Raw genomic sequence first — 22063 nt, 5'->3', positions numbered from 1 at the left:
AAATTCTCCAAAACACAGATTAAAACAGTTGCAATATCATTTAAATTGTGACCTGAAGTTAAACAAATACAGGCCGTGTGAGTTAGATTGCATAGACTTGAATGACAAAAAACCCACAGCATTGCTGGATGGGAAGGGTTCATTTCAGCTGCAGTGCTTAGTTTTCCTTCTGTGTCTAGCTCAGTGTGGAGAATTTTACATTTGTTTTTTTTTATATTTCTCAGCCTCTTACTGTCCCTTGTTTAAAATAGCCAATCAGTTAAATCAGGCAACTGGTGTAATCAAACATTCATTTCAGGAAAAGCTCTCTGCTTAAACGACTTACTGTTCCATTTACAACCATGTGCTTAACTGAGCATGTAGGTACACACACAGTATTGGACTTTCACAGATTTAATTACACATTAATCTATACTTGTTGCTAATTAACCTTCACTTTATCTTTTATATTTATACACAACTTCAATGGATAGTGGCCTTGTATTTTAGTAAAACAAACATGGTTCTAAGTAATATTGTCACACAGTATTTTTATAAGAAATACTTTTATAACACAAGAGACCTTTTGAAAAAAATACAGCTAAACCAAAAGGTAAAAGTGAGATTTTTTTCACCTATTTGTGTTACTGATTTATCCCTTTTCTCTCCAAATATAACTGAAGACTTTCTCAGTACTATTTTAAGCTATTAATTTTCAAGGTATTAAAAAGGTAGGGAACTCATAATTCCTTAGAATAAGTTAGAGTGGATTATAAGGATTTTGTACTCCTTTTATTAAACTGTGTCCTTATATGCGTGTGTATGCACACATAGATGTGATGTGGTCTTCATATGAGAAACATGCCATTTTTAGAAATTTTTGAACTTAGTATGTTTAAAGAAACCCTCTTCTTTGGGACAGTAACAAAGTTTCTTAAATTTTCCCCTTTAAAAGCTTGAATTTAATATTGTGAAATATTTATTTTATAAAGTAGCTTTCATAAACAACTTAAATTGAAATAGGTAAACACTGCCACAATGAGGAATTGACACTTAGTTTTCAGCCATATCTGCTACTTGATCAAGTATTATATAAGAAATAGCCAGAGACACATGTGTGGGACTAGATTTTTCAGCTGCAGGCTGCATTTAAATCAACTTTTTGAGGATGGTTTTATCATCAGTTAATGGTAACATAACCTTCAAGGGGCAAAGAGTGGTGTCTTGCTTCTCCACAGGGGAGTCAGATTTATGAATTACAGTAACAGGTTATCCTTTAAAGATCCTGGGTTTAACTTTCCTTTGCTTTCATGCTAGGTATGGAACAGGATGTTTTTTGCTTTGCAATACAGGTCAGAAGGTCAGTTGCATTTTTTAGTTTTTCACTTTTTTTTACAGTCTTTATTTAAGTTCTTGAGTACAACTATATATTAGCCTTTCTTAAGATTATTAGCAACAATTATATTGCTGGGGATAAGGAAAAGTACATACTGGAATCTGAAAGAATAGAAAGTAATAATTTGTTCAAGGTGTTTCAGTAAGACTCCATTTCCTAGCTCCTTACGTTTCCAAAAAGAACTTTCCATAGCAAGTTTCTTGCTCTTTCCTTGTATATATTTCTTAACCTCACCCAGAAGTGCTGAGTGTTGCATTACTTAACCACGTGCTTTTCTCCTTGTCTTGGCTATTTTATTTCTTCCCTTCATTTTCTCCCATTGTTTCTTTGTAGTTGTAGTTGAATAAATAATGCAAAGCTTTGGTTTCCTTCTCATTCACATCTCCTTCTAAAGATCCCTAATTCTTTGCTATAAGGAGGCTGGAAAGATCTGAGGCAGCTTGTGGAAAAAAGAATTAACACCAGTGATCTGAGGGTTCTATCTTAGGTGCTTATTTAGAGTGACTGATAATTTACTTTGTTTAAACTTTCCATATGTAATTTTTTTCCAGTGAAGATTTTGTCTCTTGTTTATTATCATTTGAATATATTTATTGAAATATTTTCTGCCTCTGTTCATGCATTGCCTTTTCTTTCCCCTTTCCCCATTTAGTCTGTGTTTTCTGAGCATGGTCTTCTAACCACAATAGCTTACAAACTGGGCAGAGACAAACCTGTTTGTTATGCACTAGAGGTAAGTATAGTAATTTCTTCCTTCTTGTAGTGATACGTGTTCTTGTTTACTTCTGTTTTCTAGTATCCTTATGTAATCTTCAGTTGCATGGAAATGAAAATAGCTTTGTGTTATAGCTTGTGTGCTTCAAGGCATATGTGTGGTTTTGGTTATCCCTATCTCCAATCTGTATCATGTAATCTAATAAAAATATTTCTACATTGCATCATTTATATTTTCAGGGCATGATGGCTAAAACTTTTTTTCTGTTACACAGTCTTTGAAATCTTTAATAAATGTTATAAATAAATAAAAAAGAAAAATTTTTATACTAAAATTACATTTAAAAAAGAGGGAAAAAAGTGTTTCAGTTATCCTCTCATAATAAAAGGCATGACTGAATGTCTTTGTTTTTTATTTCATTCTAATGGATTTTACTTCTAACTTTTAAAAATCTGAATCAAATTTCTGGGAAAAGAATCCTCTAACAATTGAGCTTTTTTTACCTACTAAGACTTAGGTGCCTACTTCCAGAATTTAGTTCCTCAGTTCTCCACACAACTCTGAGGACATCCAAATTTTGTAGAAAATTGTATTTTTACTATAACTTCAGGATTCATTGTTCTAAAGCTCTGCTTCTGAAGCACAGATCAGCTGAGCACCTATTTGGCACCAAAGCTTCGTTGGGTTCAATAGAATGATTATTATTCCATCTATGTTGCTTAGTGGGCTTGATCTAATAGTTGTTCTCAAAACACGCATACTGAATTCTCTGCTGCCATTGAGCTTTTGTAGAGAGCCTATGTTTTCCATGTGAAACAGACAAAGACAACACACAGGATTTTCTTTGCTGGGAGAATAGTTTGTAGCTTACAGTACTTTACTAGGATGGGGGAGGCTGTGTTCATTTCCTTTTCCTTCCCTAAGGAAAGTTAATCTTGCATTTGCCATGTTCTGGCAAACTTTGGGGTTTTCATTTTGTGCATGTGAGGTACTTGTTTTATTTTTAAATAAACTGGAACTGTCTTGAGAGTGATTTATATTTCTGCATGATGAAACACGTGCATGTATACTTTGCTTCTTCCTCATCTCCAAGTCTTTAACAATATTGTCTGAAGAAATGGCATCAACAGAAGATATTAAGTGTTCTTTCTCCTGTATCCATGCTAGAATCATCTACAATCTGCTGGTTGAGACACTTTCTAGAGAGGCAAGAAATGTGGATTCAGCCTTTTCTTTTAATCAAACCCATATCTTGTAACTGTAATAGCTAGATGGTTAGAAAACACCCTGTTCCTTCTAGCAATGGCTTTGAATGAAAATATAACGCTGCTCCTGTTTTCCTTGAAGCTTAATCTAGTAGACTTGAGACTGTATTGTAGAGAAGTCCATTTGGACTTTGGAGTGAGATGGGAGCCATGCCATTCATCTATGATATGATGGAGCCATTCAGGGCCATTTACTGAGGCAACAGAGGAATTTTGCTGGCAGATGCAGGTGCCTAAATTTTCTGTCTGTCTGGGCATTTGTATTTAGACTCCAGACATAATAAGTCCTGTTTTTTTAAATCAAAGCATAAAAATCTTAATTTCTCAGAAAAAGAAGGCTGAGGCAACTGGACCTCATGACTAAATTAAAGACAAGAAGACTGCTTAGGAAATGTCATGGTAACCCCTCCATGGAAAAAATCGTGCAATATGCACCTTTTCTACATGGAGCCTGCGTAACAGGCTGCCATTTTTACATGTCAGTCTCCAGCTGCCAAGAAACCTGTGGTTTGTTTGTGAGCATTCTTGGGAGTGCTTTAAGCTGTGGCTGTCAACCTGCAATTAGAGGCCGCAGCTACCCCTCCTCTCCAGTCTTGTAAAAAGGAACACAAAGCTACCAGTTTTTGTCTCCTAACGTTGTAGTGATTTTGTTTCCTTCAGGGATCTGTTGCAATAGCTGGTGCTGTTGTTCGTTGGCTAAGGGACAATCTAGGTATCGTTAAGACTTCACAGGAAGTTGGTGAGTATTCACAATTTGGAGCTGTTCAGTTTTTTAACTTTTCTTTTCTGATGTCTTGATGTCTCTAATGTTGAATGAAAGCTCAAAATATTCAAGTAAAGAAAAGCTGGAAGATGCATATATTTTGCTGTGTTTGAACAATTTGTTTTGCATCCATGAAATCACAGTTCATTGGTATATGTATTTCATACAGCGTATCAATGCAGTCTTTGAAACCCTTTGTCAGCTTTGTTCTATTGAAGTCTGTACTTTTTAGTAGTTTTCTTAGCAAGCAGATATTCAGGGAGATACTATACTTACAGTGTGTTTCCTCGTTTCATACAATATTGAATTTTTCCAGAGCCAAGAGTATTTAAGTCTCTATTACAGAATCTAGAGCATATTTGATCCTAAACCTACATATTAATTCCTGTCATAAATATGAGAACCTGAGGCCCTACATATGCAACAATTTATGTAGAAGGCTTCATATCCACTGAGTTAGGGCCCTCAGTTTGCAAAGCTGCCTCTTAAAGGAATTGTGGAGGATGGTAATCCATTTTGGCTAAGAATACAGTAATCCTTTAGTATTTGGGTAGCTGATGGTTTCTGCGTGAGCTGAACTGAAACAAGCTGGTGTGTGACATAGAAACTAGGAATATATCAGACTTTGAAAAAGGAGAAAATGTTGGAAGCATGCAAGTGTAACAGTTTGAAAGTGACTGATTTAATGAGATTTAGGATTAAAAAGCAATTCATTACATATTTTAAATAATTTGATATCTTACTCAAAGGTGGAAAAATTTAGAATTCAAATTTTATGTAAAACTTCAAAGACTAAGCAAAAACTTAAAACAACAGTCTGTTTTTCTGTAAGAAAGCTTCAGAGATCATACAGAAGAATATAAACTACTGTCACGTGAATTAGTCAGCTGTTGAAACACTACAGTACCTGTTGGCTTCAAAAGTTTGACTATACCTTTGGAAGGTTTGAGTTTCAAGAACTTTAATCTTGTCAGTGCTGTTAAAGACATGTGAGACTTCATCTCTTCCTGTTTCCCTGAACATGTCCTTCCTTCTTCCTTCTGCCTTCACTCCTTTTTTTCAGTGGAGTCTGTATGAAAGCATTATTTTAAAAAGATTTTTGAATAAGTTTTCCTACCTCTTTTCTCTATTGCTATACTTCTCTGATCAATGCAAACAGAAGAAATTTACAAAAGCAGAAAAAAAATACTTTCTTGTTATAGGAAGGAGCTGCACATTAGCATTACTTCCTTGGCAGTTCTAGATGTTTTAATATAATTTTTAAAATTACAAATATTTTAATATTGGGGAGTTCAGATATCCAAAGTTATTACTCTGATATTAAGAAACTTCAGATTTCCTTGTAGCTGGCCTTGTGATTATATACATAAGCTGAGAATTTAGAACTCTAAATCCATTTGAAATTAATGGGAATTTAGTTCTTAACTCCCTTTGGTCTTGATCCAGTTTCACTTGCTTGCCTTGACTTAAATGCAAGTAAAGTGTGACCTTTTGGACTGCTTTGAAGGTGGCATTCTTTACCCACAGGATACCCTTTGAAAACCTCACAGAATCTAGGTCAGGATATTGAGTACACAATTTTGGTTTTTGGTTTTGATTTTTATATTTTACATTTCCCACAACGCCCTATGCCCCATCTTCCATTCATTTTGTTGCAAATGGACAACTAGTTAATGAGGAGCGGAGTGCCAGAGTTAGTTGTATTTTCTAATTGTATGTGGCTTGATTATTTTTGTAGCTGCCTAGTGTATTCTGAATATTTTCCCTATTTAAATAATAACACCTTTAAGTGTCTTATTTAAGTGTTGGTACAGTTTTGAAAAGCTGAGTGAAGATTGTTTGTGTGTGTGCATTAGAAAAACTGGCTGCGGAAGTGGGGACTTCTTATGGCTGCTACTTTGTGCCAGCGTTTTCAGGACTGTATGCACCATACTGGGAACCCAGTGCAAGGGGGTAAGGATCTGACTAAATACTCCATTTTCAGGGAGATTTAATGATTTTACAAATACTATCACTAGTCCTTCCAGGTATGTGAAATTGTTCTTTTTGTTCCTTTGATGTGTCTGATACATCATTCTCTGTGGTATCTTCAAGCAACTACTGTGTTTCTCTTTTGTATTTAATCTGTTTGAAACAGCAACCGCTACTGGGAGAAAAAGAAGGATTAGCTAGCTCAGCTACTCACCCTCCTCTCCCTCCCTCCTCCCAAAAAAAGGAAGAGGGGAGCAGGGAAAACATTTGGGCTGGGTTGTGCATTTCAGAGGACAAGTACAATATAGTTCTATCATTCTTACCACTAACGGGGCCAGCTTTTTTTCTTCACACATTTCTGGTTCTGAAAGGATTTTCATCTCACTAAAGAGAAAGAAAAGGTCTGCATACCTGTGAGCTGTCAGGCAATGAAAGTAGAAAGTGAAGAATTTAGTGCTGATTAATTTTTCTGAGCTCAGTTTCCCATGGCTGCTGCATTCACTATCACAAATGATACAGGCTACTTAATTCCTCCCCACTTCTCCCTCTCCTTCCCCTTATGTCCAACTTTCTTTCCAGTCTATTGAACAGTATTCTCTCCTTCCAGTCCCTTTCCTGGTTGTTAAGACTTAACTAGCTGGTGCTAGTTAGAACTACTAGTTCAAAAAATAACCTTCTATTTGTCTCTTCTGCTATTGTGAGCTTGCCTACTGTTGCTGGAATCACAACATGCCATGGGAGTCACAGAAGCATAACAAATTTAAATATAAAATAACTTTCCTAAAGTGAAAAAAGAAATCTTAAAGAATATCTAGTTCTCAAGGTTTCAAGTAGTTGCATCTTTAGAATTTAGATGCTTTTTGTACGTAAGGAAGAAAAAAATCTCTGAGTTAGATGTTTTTCAGTTTTTCAGATCACAGTGCTTAACTTTTTAACCGTTAAAAGGGGATCTTTGGAATGGCAACAACTAAAAATGTCCTTTAATATCTTTGAACTTGCATGTATCCAGCACCAAATATAGCAGCATTTCTGTGTGGTACGCTACTATTCCTCAGCTGTTGAAATAGAATAAAAGGATGATTATATGCTCTGCAGTTCAGAATACATTGACAGAATTCAGCTTACTCATGGTTAGATGTAGCATAATTTCCATATCCAAAAAGCTCTTTGAAGGTGCAGAAGCAACTAATGATCAGAATAGATCTGAAAACAATTTTAAGCATTTAGAGCACAGCACTGACCCAGCTGGGCTTTTCCTTAGAACTGAAAGCCATTTTAGTGATAGATGATATTATTTTCTAAAGAAAAATCAGCCTCAATCATACATGTCCTTTTCTTAAAGGAAGACTAGAATTGGGGGGGTGGGGGTTGTGAGGTGAATATGCACCCATTTTCATGCAGATTGGCAATAAAATTTTAATTAATGGCAGTTGTATTGATGGGACACTGAAAGTATGTTTGTCAGGAAAACATGGATGAGAGAGTTTAGATTAAATAGAAACAAGCTTTTTAATATTAAAAAGCAGTCCTCATACAATGGAACTGAATGAGTTTTGATTAGAAGCCTATGTCTGAAGTAACGGGGTGTGTCTGGTAAAGAAGTATGTCCTAACTGTTGGGGTTTTTTTTCTCTTCAACAGTATTATCTGTGGCCTTACTCAGTTTACAAATAAAAACCACATCGCCTTTGCTGCATTAGAAGCGGTCTGCTTTCAAACACGAGAGGTAAAGGCAAATTGGGTCCTTAATTCACTGTAAATTAGTATGATAACAGGGACTGTAGCTCTTCAGGAAGAGAGAGGATTGAAAAGATTTAATGAGGATTAATCATATGCTTTATATTGTACTTGGATGCTATTCTTCTCTTTATGTGGTGCTAATGTTGAAAAATTGTTCCTGTGGACTTAGCTACAATGATCTGGTTGGATGGTACATTGTTTTGGGTTGGCAATCCTGCTTTTCATCAGTGCTTAAAATGAGGTGAACATATTTTGTGAATATTTTGAGAGGCAGAACATAGAAACATTAAAATGACAAGGCCAGTGCCATAACTAAAAAGTTGCATTAGTTCTACAATATAGGAGACTACCTTTTATATTGTCTGCTGTGATGGAGATGGCTTATGTGACTTTCAGTACACAAGAACAAAAGTGAGTTAAAGAAAGACAGCAGCAAACATACCAAGGGAAATCTGGATTCATTTCAGGTCCATGACATCTTGTATTGCCTTAGCTGGCATTCTGCAACAGCAAACCAAATTCTCACAGAAGAAATGAATCCTCCAACCAAATCAAAGGGGTTGATACCAGTATGTCCTGAGCATTAGAATCTTTATATCACCATCTCCTATCAATTTATGCTCCCTGTGTTCCATACAAATACAGGAGAAAATGCAATCCCTAGATCCCAAAGGGTAACAGTCAAACATTAATTCGATTGCATGTTTTTAAACTGCTGTTATTTAAACATACTGAGTTTTAAAATAACACCCAGCTAAAACTGTGTGAGAGGAGGAAAACAGCTTGCTGTTTCTGTAGTGACATAGAATAGAGTAAGAAGTACTCATGTGGAAAAAGACAGCCAGAAATTTCACCCAGGTGTCTGCTTTTGAAGCTATGCTAACAGCCTCTGAGTCCTCAGAAAGTTGTGAAGGAGCTTGGAAGTAGCATATATCTCTAATTCTGATACTAGAAGTCAGGGTAAAGTTACAGGGAACTGAACAGATGGTCTAGTTTGTTGTCTGCTCCTCTCTTTCCTTGTCCCTCCTCCCATCCATTTGCTCTCATGTGACAGCTCAATGAACTTTCCAGCAGAAAATTATCCCTCTTTTTGCTGGGCTATTTTTCTGCTGGATTAATGACCTCAGCTGCCTCGCAGAGGAGCGTAGCAAATGTCAGAACAAGAGACAGGGCATGTGGCTGGGAGTAGGATGGAGGGGAATAAAGCTCTCAGACTGAGTGAGAGTGAAGTTAACTGTTTGAACAGATCTAATACTTTCTCATACTTTAGTCAATATGCTTTTATCACAATGATTAGGTCTCTGGACACACTTAAATTAACAGATTAAGTCCTAGTGACACAGATAAAATATATGTACATTTTTCAAAGATACGTTGTTAGGTCTGTCCTGTCAGAAACAAAAGTTCTTTTGTTTTAATTCCAGTTAAAATGGAAGTCTTTTGTATCCTTCAGGAAAAAATGTCAAATTTCATGTTCATTGGAGTTTTTGCTTGTTTTGTTGTGCCATCTAATCCTTCTAAGTCTTTGTTGCTTGTTATCCAAAAAGCTCCTTCCTTGTGCAGGCAGATGACACTTGTTACATTTTTTCTTCCAGAAAGCATTATGGAAAAATAAGCAATTTTTCAGTTCTAAGAGCTGTACAATGCTGTCATTAGACAAAACTTACATACTTGGATACCTTGCTCTTCATCCAACCTCAGTACAATAGAGATAGCAGCAGCATGATCATGATTTGTTTTGTTCCTTCATCCTTTCCTGATTTGTAGCATTCTTTTCATTTTTTTTAATCTCTACTGAGTGCATAGTATGATCTAACATGCTCTTGCACAACAGTAAACAAAGCCAGAGCCTCCAACAGTATCTGTATGTAAAGCTGAGATTATGAGGCACTGCTGAAGTTCTGAAGTTCTGGTAAAAAAGGCAGATGAAATCAGCATAAACAAATGTAAAGTGATACATGTGAAGGAAATAAGTGGTGGGGAGCAGTACTAGCTTAGTGCTGCCAGCAAACTTTGCTACTGTGCTATGAATCCTCTTTTCCAGGTTATTTCTAATGTATTGAACAGCAGGCCCATGGACAGGTGCTGCCACCATGAAAACTGGGCTTTTACTTTTACCTTCTAATTTTTAACCGTTATTTATCCTGTGGCAGTTCTTTTAGTTCCTTTAAAGATTTTCTGGTAAGGGACCTTGCTAACTTACTTTCTGGGAATGGGTAGAATCTACTGGACAACTCATCTCCATATAGTTTTTACTACCTTACAAACCTACATTTTTTTTTGTTCTTTTTTAAAAAACATGTTGACTTTTCCCCATAAAGATTGTATAACTGGGTACTTTGTGAACTACAGAACAGCACAGAATGCGTTGTAGTTTTGGTCTTTGTGGTCTATGTTCCTTTGTCATTTAAAGCTGAGAAAAACACACCTCTTTTTTATTCAAATAAATTGAAAAATTACAAAGAGAAAATCATTCTGCACTAGTTAAAGCTTAACTTTGTCAACAAAAATTATGCTCTAACCTTAAAAAATGTAAATGAGACATTTAATTGGCTGCTTTTACAAAACCCTAGAAAAACCATTATTCTGCATTGTGGTGCTTGTATGATAATGCCGTGGTGTTACCAGTAGCTAAGGTTTGAGGCAAATCTTACATTTTTAGGAAACGCTCTAAAAAGCATATTGATAGGTATCAGTGAATTAAATACTTCACTCTTAGTTAATTATCCCTTGCAAACACTTTAACACTTTTCATTTATTTTCAGCTATCCACTGTTCCCAAAAGAAGGAAACATAATTTTATAAAAAATTACACTAACAGTTTATTTTTGCAGTCTATCTCATGTAATGTAAAATTCTTAATTTTCAACAAATAATTGAAAATATTTCAAGAGGCTGCTCTTTCAAAACAGTTCAACGTTCAGCACTTCCTGTTGAAGTGTCTTCCAGATTGCCAGTTCAAATGTTTTAATTTTTTGATTCTTTAATGCATCAAATTAGAGAAAGTATCTAGACAAACTGTAATCAGCTAAAGGACTCCATTTAGTATTATTTTTTCCTTTGTTAGCTTTGATAAATGTAGCTGTCATCAGCTTTTCTTCAAAATTCTTCTTCTCAGACCATATAAGCAACACATAGGCTAGATATAGAGCATCAGAGGAGAAACATCTCCTACACTAGGATTTCTGTAAGAAATAGAATGCATTTGCTGTATATTAAATAAAACTGTATTGTCACTGCCTCTGTTGTGCCCTCTTGATATATAAGTGAGGGGAATTATCCACTTAACACTTTTTAGCAAATGCTGAATTATCAGTATTTTACACTCAGAGGGTATAATGGATTTCTCTGCAATTAAATCATAACATATATTACTCTTACTTAAGATTTTAGATGCCATGAACAAGGACTGTGGGATACCACTAAATCAGTTACAAGTAGACGGAGGAATGACCAATAACAAAGTCCTCATGCAACTCCAATCAGACATTCTCTGTATTCCAGTAGGTAAGATGAAATTACAATTCCTATTTTCTTTTTAAAGCTGAAAACGACATTGGTTTGTAATGGCTGATGAGGGCAAATTTGATGACTTGCTTTGTTGTTGCTGGTCTTTTGCTACTGCTTGAGAATGCTGGGTTTTTTTTCAGAAAAAGTTTTTAGATCTTGCATCCAGTTTTGAGATTCACTTTCATAGAGAATCACTGACTTATTTCTTGTGTTGAAATATTACAGCACTATGATGGTATTGAACTTTAAAGTTGTCGTATCAATTTCTACACATCTAACAATTTTAAAATCAGTGAAAGTAACGCTCTCCTGCAACATGGTGGCCCTGAGAATCTCGCTCAGAGATAAATCAGAACTTTGCACCTCCACTGCTTGTGTTTTGCTCTTGCATTTCAGCAAATAGCAAATACCCTTTTTTCTATTCCCTTTGCCTGCACAAACCTTTGATTTCTTACAATGTAAAAGAAGACCCACAAAACACATTGTCCATTCTGTTTTCTCCCACAGCAGCAACGAAGAAGGGAATAGAGGTTGCAACAAAAGTGGGAATCTTGCAACCAGTTTTCTTGGCACGCGTAATACGAAATACAAACCCAAATGGGGTTGTTCCTCTCTGAGGCAAATGAAAGTTTACAATACCATTATTCTGATCCAAGAGCAATGCAGCCATTTTAGAAATGATCATCTAACACTTCTTTCACAGACGCGCCCTAGAATAATAAAAAGTTTTTTTAGCTTTTGAAGGATGTGTTTCAATACACTAAAGCTCTTTAAAGACCTCACTTGAAACCTGGAGCATTTCAGTGTCAGTGAAAAGGGAGCATCTTTCTGAAGACATGTTTTAACACCTGTAGCAGATCCCAAGTTGCCGAATATTATAAGCTATACATTAGCATTGTTAAGGATGCAGTGTGTCACTGAGTAACATCAGGATATTATACATCTTCATCTATACTGAAGACTGGTAATTTGCTGCATAAATGTAATAATCTTGCCTAATATGCAGCTTCTAGAAAACCATTTAGAAACACATCGTGATGTCTCTTATGCAGAAATGTGAGACACTTCAGTGGAAAGTTTTTATCTCTAGAAATATTATAGCTTGCATTTAATAATACATAATACACAAGGCTTATACTATCAGTGCAGATGCATAGTTAGCAGATGAAAGGATATGATCAATAAAATCAGATTTTAAAGGATCCTCTGCCTGAAGCAGAGAAGCAGGCAGTTCTAGACTTAATGGAACAGATTTACCATTGACATCTTGGGGGTGGGATGGTCTTCTACAGTGTCTGTGGAAGGCAAACGAGCTAGAAGTACAGGTGGGTAGCCTCTTTTAAGATGCTTTTTCTAAATATAAATGCTTTTAATAACAGAATATCTGGAGCATGGGAACAAAACTGATAACAGCCACTGATCACTGCTTTGAGGAGGGAGGGAGAAGGGAATAAAATAGTATGGTATTAACAGGAGTACTCTAAGGAAACTGATGGTCGAGGTCAGCAGCCCTGCACATGGTATGAAAATGGGCAATTGCATGATTCAGTCTTGAAGGAAGTAGTGATCTGAGATATTTCAAAGACTTGGACAACTTATAGGTGAAGTTAGCCTCATAACTGTGTGAATGGCAATAAAATGAGGTTTGCAGTTGGTAAACTTAAAGGAAGCATATAGCAGTTGTAGAAAATATATATCATTCTAGATATATATGTAAATCTTTAGTTCTGATGTCATCAAGGTGACTTTCATTAAAAATCATCATGGCCTTCTCTGTGATTTACTTCAGTGAAGCCATCAATGCCTGAAACAACAGCTCTAGGAGCTGCTATGGCAGCAGGAGCTGCAGAAGGAGTTGGAATTTGGAGTCTGAATCCTGGAGATTTGACAGCAGTGACATGTGAACGATTTGAACCACAGATCAACCCAGAGGGTAAAACCCTTTCATATTATCTAAGAAGTTGCAAGCTTAATATTTTATGTCCAACAGATCGGGTTTTTTTCTTTGTTGCAGTCTAACATACTGATACAAAAACAGCTGTATATGAATATCCTCACAAATGTTGAAGATCAGCTTTGTAGTGTTTGGTTTAGAGAAAAGTGCATTTCACTTGCTGTTTTGTCCATTTATTGACTAGCAAGATTGGAAAATGGTTAAAACAACATAACTCCACAGAGGAATATGTGGGGTTATTTTCTTTCTTCTTTTTGAAAGAAGCTTGGCACTGGGCTTTGCAGTTAGTAGCTTTTGATTTATAGCAAGTAGAATCAAAGAAATCTTGAAAGGTTTTTACTGAGAAAGATGTCTCCTAAAGCTCCTGTGCATTTGTGAGTTTTCACAGATGTAGAAAGGACAGACTGTTTTTGGGACACTTTTCTATTGCCTTTAAAAAGCCTACATTAATCATTGTTTTTTAGCTAACTATCTTTTTCATCAGTTCTTAAGTGCTTCTAGAGATGGAAAGCATGTACTTGACATAATTAATCCATGTGCAAGACAAATGCATTTTTTTCTTTTCAATTATTTCATAATTTTTGGTACAGAATTTTCTCTTACCATTTTGATTATAATTACTGCTATAATCCCTACTTCAAGACAGTATTTTCAACACTGAAGGGCTTCTACATGAATAACAATTGCTTTCTTTTGTCCTACTTGTAAATCTTACTGGTGAACATGCAGAAAATTGTTTTTAAGGTTTATTTATCGTTACTGTGCATAACTGTGGGGTTTGGGATTGTTTTGTTTTGGGGTTTGGTTTTTTTTGTTATTCAAAACAGCATTTTATAATACTTGTTCTGTGCCGACAAACTAGACTGTGCAAAAGAGTGGAAAGCTAATATTGTAGTCTTTGCTTCTTAAATACTTGCAGTTGTATTCATATGCATTGAGATGCTTTTCTGTTTGCCGATTTCTCAATTTCAGAAAGTGAATCTCGCTATGCCAGATGGAAGAAAGCTGTGATGAAATCTATGGACTGGGAGACATCTGAAGCTCCTTCAAATGGTAAACCAGAAATTAATGCAAGTCAAGTATTATTAATTAGCCAGTTAGCCTAGGTAGTTAATCTTGAGTTTGGTGAACTTCTCTGTTCATACCATCTCTGGACTATTCCAATGATTTAAAAATTATTACTTAAAACCACTGTGGAAACAAAGCAGGAAAATAAATAGATAGGTCTTCCTCTTGAAAGGAGGGCACAAGCAATATCTTGTAGGGCTCTAAAAACAGAGGACATGAGATCAAGACTAACTGCAGGTTTTGCAGAATAGCATTGGTTTACAAAACAAAAAAAATCTTACCTAGAAGAAGAGATACAGCACAATTCTAAGACAGTGCAGGGATTTCATAAACTTTCTTATATATAACCTCATGTTACAAAGGATAAAAGTTTCATCCTGTGATTTTTCTTGTTATATCTTGCCTTTATTATTTGCTGTATAAGAAGGAGGGATTGATAGCCACATCAACATCTCTTTGACCCACAAGGGCTAAGAGCAAGAAGTTATCATAAAGTGAAGAATTGCATAGACTTATTGATCACACACAGAGAATATACAAACACTTTTGAGGGACTGAACAAGATCTTTCTTTTGAAGTAGAGGGCTTTTTCATCTGTCAGGTTTGAATTAAATAAAACCTGCAGTCTTCTGTGATCTATAATTTGAATTTATATTTCAGCAGTATTTCAGGATAAGTTTTTAGTCCTGAATCGTCCTACAGCACATCATTTATAGGCTTTATCTTCATTTCATTTCCCTTTTGAGGGAAGAACTATTAGAATGAAAAGAATTAAGTAAAGAATCCTCAAAATGTAAACTCCCCCCACAATCCACAGTTGCAGCCCTCAAGCTGCATGAAGTCTCTTACTTTATTCTTGAAAGCTAAAGCTAAAATTTTCCTTTTACCATCCTATATGTTGGTTTAAGTATTTTATTTAACACCGTGGTTATACAAACAATTCTGTCAAGGCTATTTGAAAGGGAAATAGGTAACTTAGCATGAGTAACAAGATTCACTTCATTGTTGTCCATTATGATTTAGTAGCCTTACATCTAAACTCTCTGTTACGTATCCTAAAATCCCAAGTGCTTGATGTGTATCTTATTTATATATCTTTATTTCCTTTTTGAAGGATAGAAGATTCTGCCTTGCAGAAAATAAAACTAGATCTTGTTCTTCAGCTCATGTGAAAAAAGGGATATGTTTATCAAAACTTACCCTCAGTGATTATCTGGTTTAACACTGTGGGGGGAAATGTTATTTTCCTTAGTTCTTGCTTTGAAACTTTGTCTTCTGCCTACTAGGAGTATTTAAGGTTGAAGAATACTAGAAATGGGGTCAACCTAGATAGTGCTAACAGTGGAATTTGGATTTGAACTCTTCTATTGAGAGCCTGTTTTGAATATTGTGCGGGTTATGCATAATCTTTTCTAGTTTTTCTGCAAATGTCACTACATTTGTTACTTTTTGCTGTTCATATGATTTTTAACATATATATTGCAATTTATATATATATTTCTCTTTTGATTTGCTTGACTGGAAACACCCTCCCCTGGATGACATCAGGAGACACTAGTATCTTCTGTAGTCTGCCTTTGGGTTTTTTTATTATGAGTAGCATGATAATGTTAATCGGAGCAAAGTACGTCTCAGGTTAGTTATTATTTGAACTAGATCACTTTAAAAGCTATATACACTAGTTTAAGTGTTGGGGGTTTTTTGTATTCCATCTGTTTATTTTTAGCAAAAATGACTGATGCTTTTTGTTGTTCATGCACACGAGTGTTTGAGGATGTGAATTAGACATATGGTACCTAAGGGAACCAAGTGAATGCCATCTTGAATTCATCCTCATGTGCCATGAAATTCATAGTTGTTAGATGCACATGAAACCTTGAACTCTCTCCTCCCTTTGTCTAGCTATGCAGACTGTACACAGTTTATAAAAGGGATATAGGTTGGAGCAGCCTAGCAAACTTTTTCATTGCCTGCATTACAGTGTGCATTGCAGTTAGAATAAGGTTCCATCCTTTCTCCTGTATTTCTTCTTATAACATTTAAAATTATTTTGATGATCTTGTTTAAATAAAGTGAAGACTTTTTTTCTGGCCCTGAAAGGCTTCATGCACCCCTTTCATTTTTCTGGTCCTCTTGGAACTATTGTATGGTTAGAAATCTTCATCTACTAAATCTATAGAATATTCTTTTTGTACTTTGCTCTTGATGGATAAGTGAATTCATTTTGTGTAAAGAGAAGAGACCCTAAAAGGCCTATCTGCAAAAATGGGGAAAGGGACTGTGTGCATATGCAATGAAGATGCATCTTCAACCTATTAATATATGTTTTATTTTAAAAGAAAGTTCTTAATGTGGATGACAGTGTTAGTTACTTATGCCAGAAGTAAGACATTTCATTAAGATATTCTTATGGTAAGAAAAAGAAGTTTATATGGTGATGTCATTTGTTCTCTGTTGTCGTGTTTCATAATTTCATTCCAAAGAAAATATTTTACAGTATAGCCATTGCTGCTGCTTAGTAAGCTTTTTGGGGATGGTTGTTTAGTTTTCTTTCTTTGTTTTGGTTTTGGCGGGATGGGCGGGGAGTGTTAATTAAACAGACAATTGAGGACTCTAGCATGCTCCTGTGATGATGTGTTTGTATTTTGTTTCTACTCATTTAGCCTGAATTAACTATTCAATTGTAATTTTCCTTGCATGGGAGAGACTGTCTGAGCTTGTAGGAGAACTAAAATCAAACTAAACAAATGCTAGGCAAAAATTGAACTGAACAAATGGATTGACATTGATTTACTAACTCTGGAATGTATCTGTGAATGAGAACAATCTTGATTATGAAGAATAAAATAAAACCAGCTGTGAATAAGTGGGTAAATTTTTAACAAGCTGAACTAAGCAACTTGAATATTAATTCCAAGTCAGGTTCTTCACCACATGGAGGATACCAGCAATAATATGAAGATCAGTGTTAAGTGGGCAGAGAAGCAACTTAAATTCTGGGTTTATGGCTTTTTAAAAACAACTAATTGGTAACCTGCATATAAATATCTAACCTTGCACCACTGGAACTCATAAAAAATTTTTTTTTTCTCCCTTCCCTAAGCTTGTCAGTGCCTTTCTGACCCACAAGCGGCAAATGTATTTATCTCAACTCGCTCTGGCCTTCAGAACCCGTTTATGCCCGTGTTTTCAGATAACAGAAACTATTGATATAGTTACAGTTACTTTATATACCAATATATTGATACATTATTTACATGGTAAGCTTGGGGACAGGAGAAGTTGCAAGAAATTTCCAGCTCTTATTTGTTTTAAAAATGATGATGTCTAAAAAGGAATAGCATCAATGATATGTACATGTTGTAGTTTTGCTTAGCTGTGTGTTAGGGTAGAACGTGGTATCTAGAATTTGTGTTGCTGATTGGAGCAAGGCTGCTTCCCCCTTAGACATTTACTGTGGTACATATCCTTTTGTTTTTAAAAGCTGGAAATAGCTGACCAGACTTTCCTTATAATTCAGTACAGGAACACCATTAATTAATTTGTTACATTTTATCTTTTAATGAAACACTGGAACTCCAACACAGTCATCAGTGTAGTAGGTTTGAGGATTGAATCTACTGAGGATTGAATTCATCCTTCATGTGCTGAAACAGCAGTAAGTCTTGCATGGCAACAGCGCTGTTGTTGAACGTGTCTCTGTAGGGCAGGGCCATGATTTTACAACTACTGAAACGGGAAGGAAAAATCTGCTGTGGCAGAGTAGAGAACACTAACGTGGCAAAAACCCATTTACAGAACTGCTAAACTAACTGCCTTTTCATGCAGCACCTGATAACTGAATATGAAGAACAATACTGTATTTCATTATATCATTTCATAATTTGGTCAAAATCAGTTGAATTACTTGTACCTTATTTTATGATCTTCATTATTCTTCTCTCCCAGGGGAGAAAAAGCCAATATTTTGTTTTATTTCACTATTAAAGCAAGTTGTGTGTAGCGACTGGAGTCCTTATGCTAAGATTCTGTTAAGTTGTTCACACTAGTTTTGGAAGTGGACATCTGAGAGATTTCAACATATTCTGTAGCTGTACTTTTTTGGGCGGTGGGAGTTAACCAGAAGTGATACTATATTTTACTAGACTCAAATTTAAAGAAATGCCTTTGCATGCTTAAATTGGCACCTCTCAAGTGAGGTATACTTGGGGATTGGCTATATACGGGATCTTATGTGACATCTGGGATATAAAGTTCTTTGACTTTATTCTCACAGAATAAGGTGTCAGTGCTGATAGTGATACTATATTCTTCCTGCTTGAATACCCTTTGGGGTTTTTTTTAAGATTCTGTTTTTCCTTTTTAGTTTCTTGTGTTGTGATAGTTGCTGCCAAATTGCATACTAATTTACATATAGGGATCACTATGCAGTTCTGCAAGTTAGTTGCAATAATATTTCCCAAATTTCTGAAAGCTGAGCTCATATTCAGAAAAAAATAATCTTGGAGTACCTTCCTTCAATTCTTCTACTTGTTAAAAATTTACCCATCTTAATAGTGTGGTCTCTTCTCTCCTATATGCACATCCCACACACATAAGTGCTGGCTTATCTAGTGTCACAAGATACATCTAATTTATAATTGCATTAATTGAAAACAAAAGATGGTTATACTGAATTCCTCTTATAGGTCAGCTGTGTTATAGTGTTATTAATGTTTTAGAGTAAATTCTATGCTACTAATGCTTGTTCTTTCTTATTTAAGGTACTGGTAAATGAGACTACTTAGTGGACTCTCTGGATGCAGCTGATTTTTTTGTTTCATTTTGTTTTGTTGTCTGAAGAGATTCCACCACCAGTGTGATTATACTACTTGTGTGACTAAATCCATTCATGAATCCATCTGATGCCAGTCCCTGAGTAACCTCCCAGTGGTACACTGAAACTTAATTCTTCAGCCCTTCATTACTCTGCTCCCTTCCTCATCAACTCCAACTGCGCTGGAGGCCTTTGTGTGGACTATCTCACATTATCCTCTAAAATTTCACGAGTCCCTGTTTGCTTTGAGAAAGTTGGTGTAACAAAACCCTGCAACTTCTGAGGTAATGTCAGATGTTTAGCTAACATTTTCAGGGTTTTGGTACTTTATACAACACACTGCAGAAAGTTAATGATGCGCTATAGAACTTTGTAAACATCTTACAATTCTTCCAGCTGCTGTGAATTACCTTTCGTATGCCTATGGTTGCCAAAGATGTTTTATTGTAGTGGTCACTGGTCTGAAACACCTTCAATGGTACAAACCTTTTAAACACTAGCTTAAAATGTATTCTCAGTAGCACACATCGCCACCGGTTTGGCAATGAAGAGGTTGCTGATATGATCCACAGAGTAATGTTGGAATGATCAATTACAAAGTTTAAAAGTTTGGTTTGGCTTCTGGCATATGTAGTCAGTTTGCCTGTTATAAGTACTTAAGACACTAAGTCCTGTAGCTGTACCTTTAAAGAGATAGGAGTAAAGAGATGTTTTGGCTAAGGCCAGGTTTCTTGTTCTTGTGCTTTGTGTTAGTTTGGAAAGACATGCTATTGACAGGACAGTTTCTTGGTCCTCAGCAACTGGTAGCTCTTAAAACTACTCTGTACAATGCACTTTTCTTGACCAATACTGCATATATTCTGTCATCCTGCTTAAGGATATTTTAGTGACTTTGTTAAACTTTTGAAAGTTGAAGCTAACTTAGTTTTCCTTAAAGAGGGTCCACTCCAAATTAAATATCAGTGCTTTCGTTCTTGATCTCATTTAGTATATCTCAGGGACCAAAATCTCCCGTTCAGTTTCCATGTCCATAGTTTTAACAGCAAGTTGTCGCAAAATATGCTGGGACAACCCAAAACCCTGGCTTGGAAGAGTAAGCACTTGGCACCTGAAACGGGCCGCTGGAATTCACAGGCAACGTGCGCGACAACTGAGTTGCGTCCACTTTGAAACTTTGTGTCCTCCACAGGTAAAGGAGTGAGGCAATAATCTTATCTTCATCTTTCCTACGAACAGCATGACAAATGCCAGCCTTACTGGTTAGGTCAGAGAAAACGTGTTCTTGCATAGTGTCGTTAGATCAGTATAGAATGATAGTGAAGTTAAATGTGGGAACAACATGGAGAATTTCAAAGATGTGTTTAAATGCACTAGGAGTTAAAGGGAGCGGTTTTTTCGTTTGCGTTTGTTCTTAAAGGTTTTTGTCTTTAAAAAAATAGTCTTTAACAAAGTTTGGTTTTCCTTGTTAAACTATGATTAGAGGCTTAGTTTTTAGAAAGATGTTAAATATGTGTGTGTGTGAAGCAATGGATTGCACAGAAGTTCAGGTCTGTATAATATATTTAATATCAAATGCATATCAATTGCCTTTTTATTGTCAAGTGCAATGACCTTTGAAATGTGACTTTTAATTAAGAAGTTAGAGAAGGAACATTTTTCATCCTGTGGTTGCATGTATAAATTCAACGGAGGGGATTTTTGTGCCCAGGTGAAAATATAACATCATTCAAATCCCGTATCTCCTATAAATACTCAAATGTGAGGTGTGACAACTAAAATTTCTGGGTTTTCCAGTTTGCATTGGAGAGGTGAACAAAGAGTGAAAAATGAACACGAACCCATAGAAAAATCTTCATACTCCTTACCTTTACTCGGAGCTGTTGCTGATCCCACCTTACCCCAAGGAGCAGGAGTAACAGCAGCCTTTGGAGCACACAGGGCGAGGGCAGCACACACCTCAAACACTGGGCTTTTGAGTATGACTTCTTGCCAAAACCACTGAAGTACTGAAGCTGGGAACGATTAATGTTGAAGTGTTGCCTTTGCCAATGATATATGTGGCGGGGGGAGAGGTAGCACATAATAAGTAGGAGGGGGATTTTTTGCTGCTTTTCTGACTTATCTTTTGCTGGGAAACACAATTCCTGTTACTTTTTCACTGAGTAAAAATCATTATTTTATTTTCAATTGCTGTTGCAAATATTTTTTAAGAATTTCACACCACTGTTAACTTTCTATCAATATAGTTGAAATATATTGTAAACTGCTTGTTGGGGGGGAGGGGACAAACTGTTAAAAGTTAGATTTTTGTGAAGCTGTGATTTATTTTTTTCTATAAATTACGAGATTTATAATTTCTTACTTGAGAAATGCATTAACTTGGTATTAAAATACCATAAATAAATTTATGTAAGCTGTCAGTTTATTCTTGCACCTTATCTTTCAGACACATTTTCGTTAATGGTTTTTACATGAGGCATTAGTATACATTGACGCGTATTAAACAATAGAGCACCCTCTTTAAGTATCACAGACACATGCTTTAACTTGCGCAGATATACGGCTCAAATACATGCAGTACTGCATTCTGCTTTTCAGTGATATATTCAGTTTCAAGGACTGGATTAGAAACTGCATTTCCTCCGCATTCAGGAAGAAGCAGGAAAACACAAGCAGAACGACAAAAGGGAACACGGTCGTAATACAGGTTTGATCCAAAGGTCTCGGATAACATCACTTACTGGGGCCAACAGCCCAAACGGTTTTTGCTCTTATACGGTGGTCTGGTAATTGCTACAGATTAAAGAGCCATTATGAGTTGGGGGAAGAAATGTTCATGAAATCAGGAAACATTGCTGGGGGCACTAGCCAGGGTAAGGTATTTCTG

The 22063-nt window shown here is 35.9% G+C and overlaps 1 protein-coding gene across 5 annotated transcripts in view; it reads left to right on the top strand.

Moving 5' to 3' along the window:
- GK (glycerol kinase) overlaps positions 1 to 21578 on the top strand; it is a 37850-nt gene extending 16272 nt beyond the window's left edge. Inside the window, exons 11-21 of one of the 5 annotated variants that reach the window (XR_012778366.1) lie at positions 1297 to 1339; positions 2028 to 2108; positions 4016 to 4094; positions 5975 to 6071; positions 7730 to 7814; positions 11215 to 11335; positions 13128 to 13271; positions 14265 to 14345; positions 15909 to 15995; positions 19203 to 19460; positions 20971 to 21578. Coding sequence is in view for 4 of the 5 variants with exons in the window: in XM_075520824.1 (XP_075376939.1) it covers positions 1297 to 1339; positions 2028 to 2108; positions 4016 to 4094; positions 5975 to 6071; positions 7730 to 7814; positions 11215 to 11335; positions 13128 to 13271; positions 14265 to 14345; positions 15909 to 15995; positions 19203 to 19222 (838 nt within the window). In the remaining variant the exon portion in view is untranslated. Of the gene's footprint in view, positions 1 to 1296; positions 1340 to 2027; positions 2109 to 4015; positions 4095 to 5974; positions 6072 to 7729; positions 7815 to 11214; positions 11336 to 13127; positions 13272 to 14264; positions 14346 to 15908; positions 15996 to 19123 lie in introns of all 5 variants that reach the window. The other 4 variants (XM_075520824.1, XM_075520838.1, XM_075520845.1 and 1 more) reach the window with 4 other exon arrangements.
- Positions 21579 to 22063: the final 485 nt, after the last annotated feature.

This window comes from Mycteria americana, chromosome 1, assembly GCF_035582795.1.
Source record: "Mycteria americana isolate JAX WOST 10 ecotype Jacksonville Zoo and Gardens chromosome 1, USCA_MyAme_1.0, whole genome shotgun sequence".
NCBI lineage: Eukaryota > Metazoa > Chordata > Aves > Ciconiiformes > Ciconiidae > Mycteria > Mycteria americana.
The sequence above is the reverse complement of the archived record's forward strand: the minus strand, read 5'-3'. Positions and strand labels throughout refer to the sequence as shown.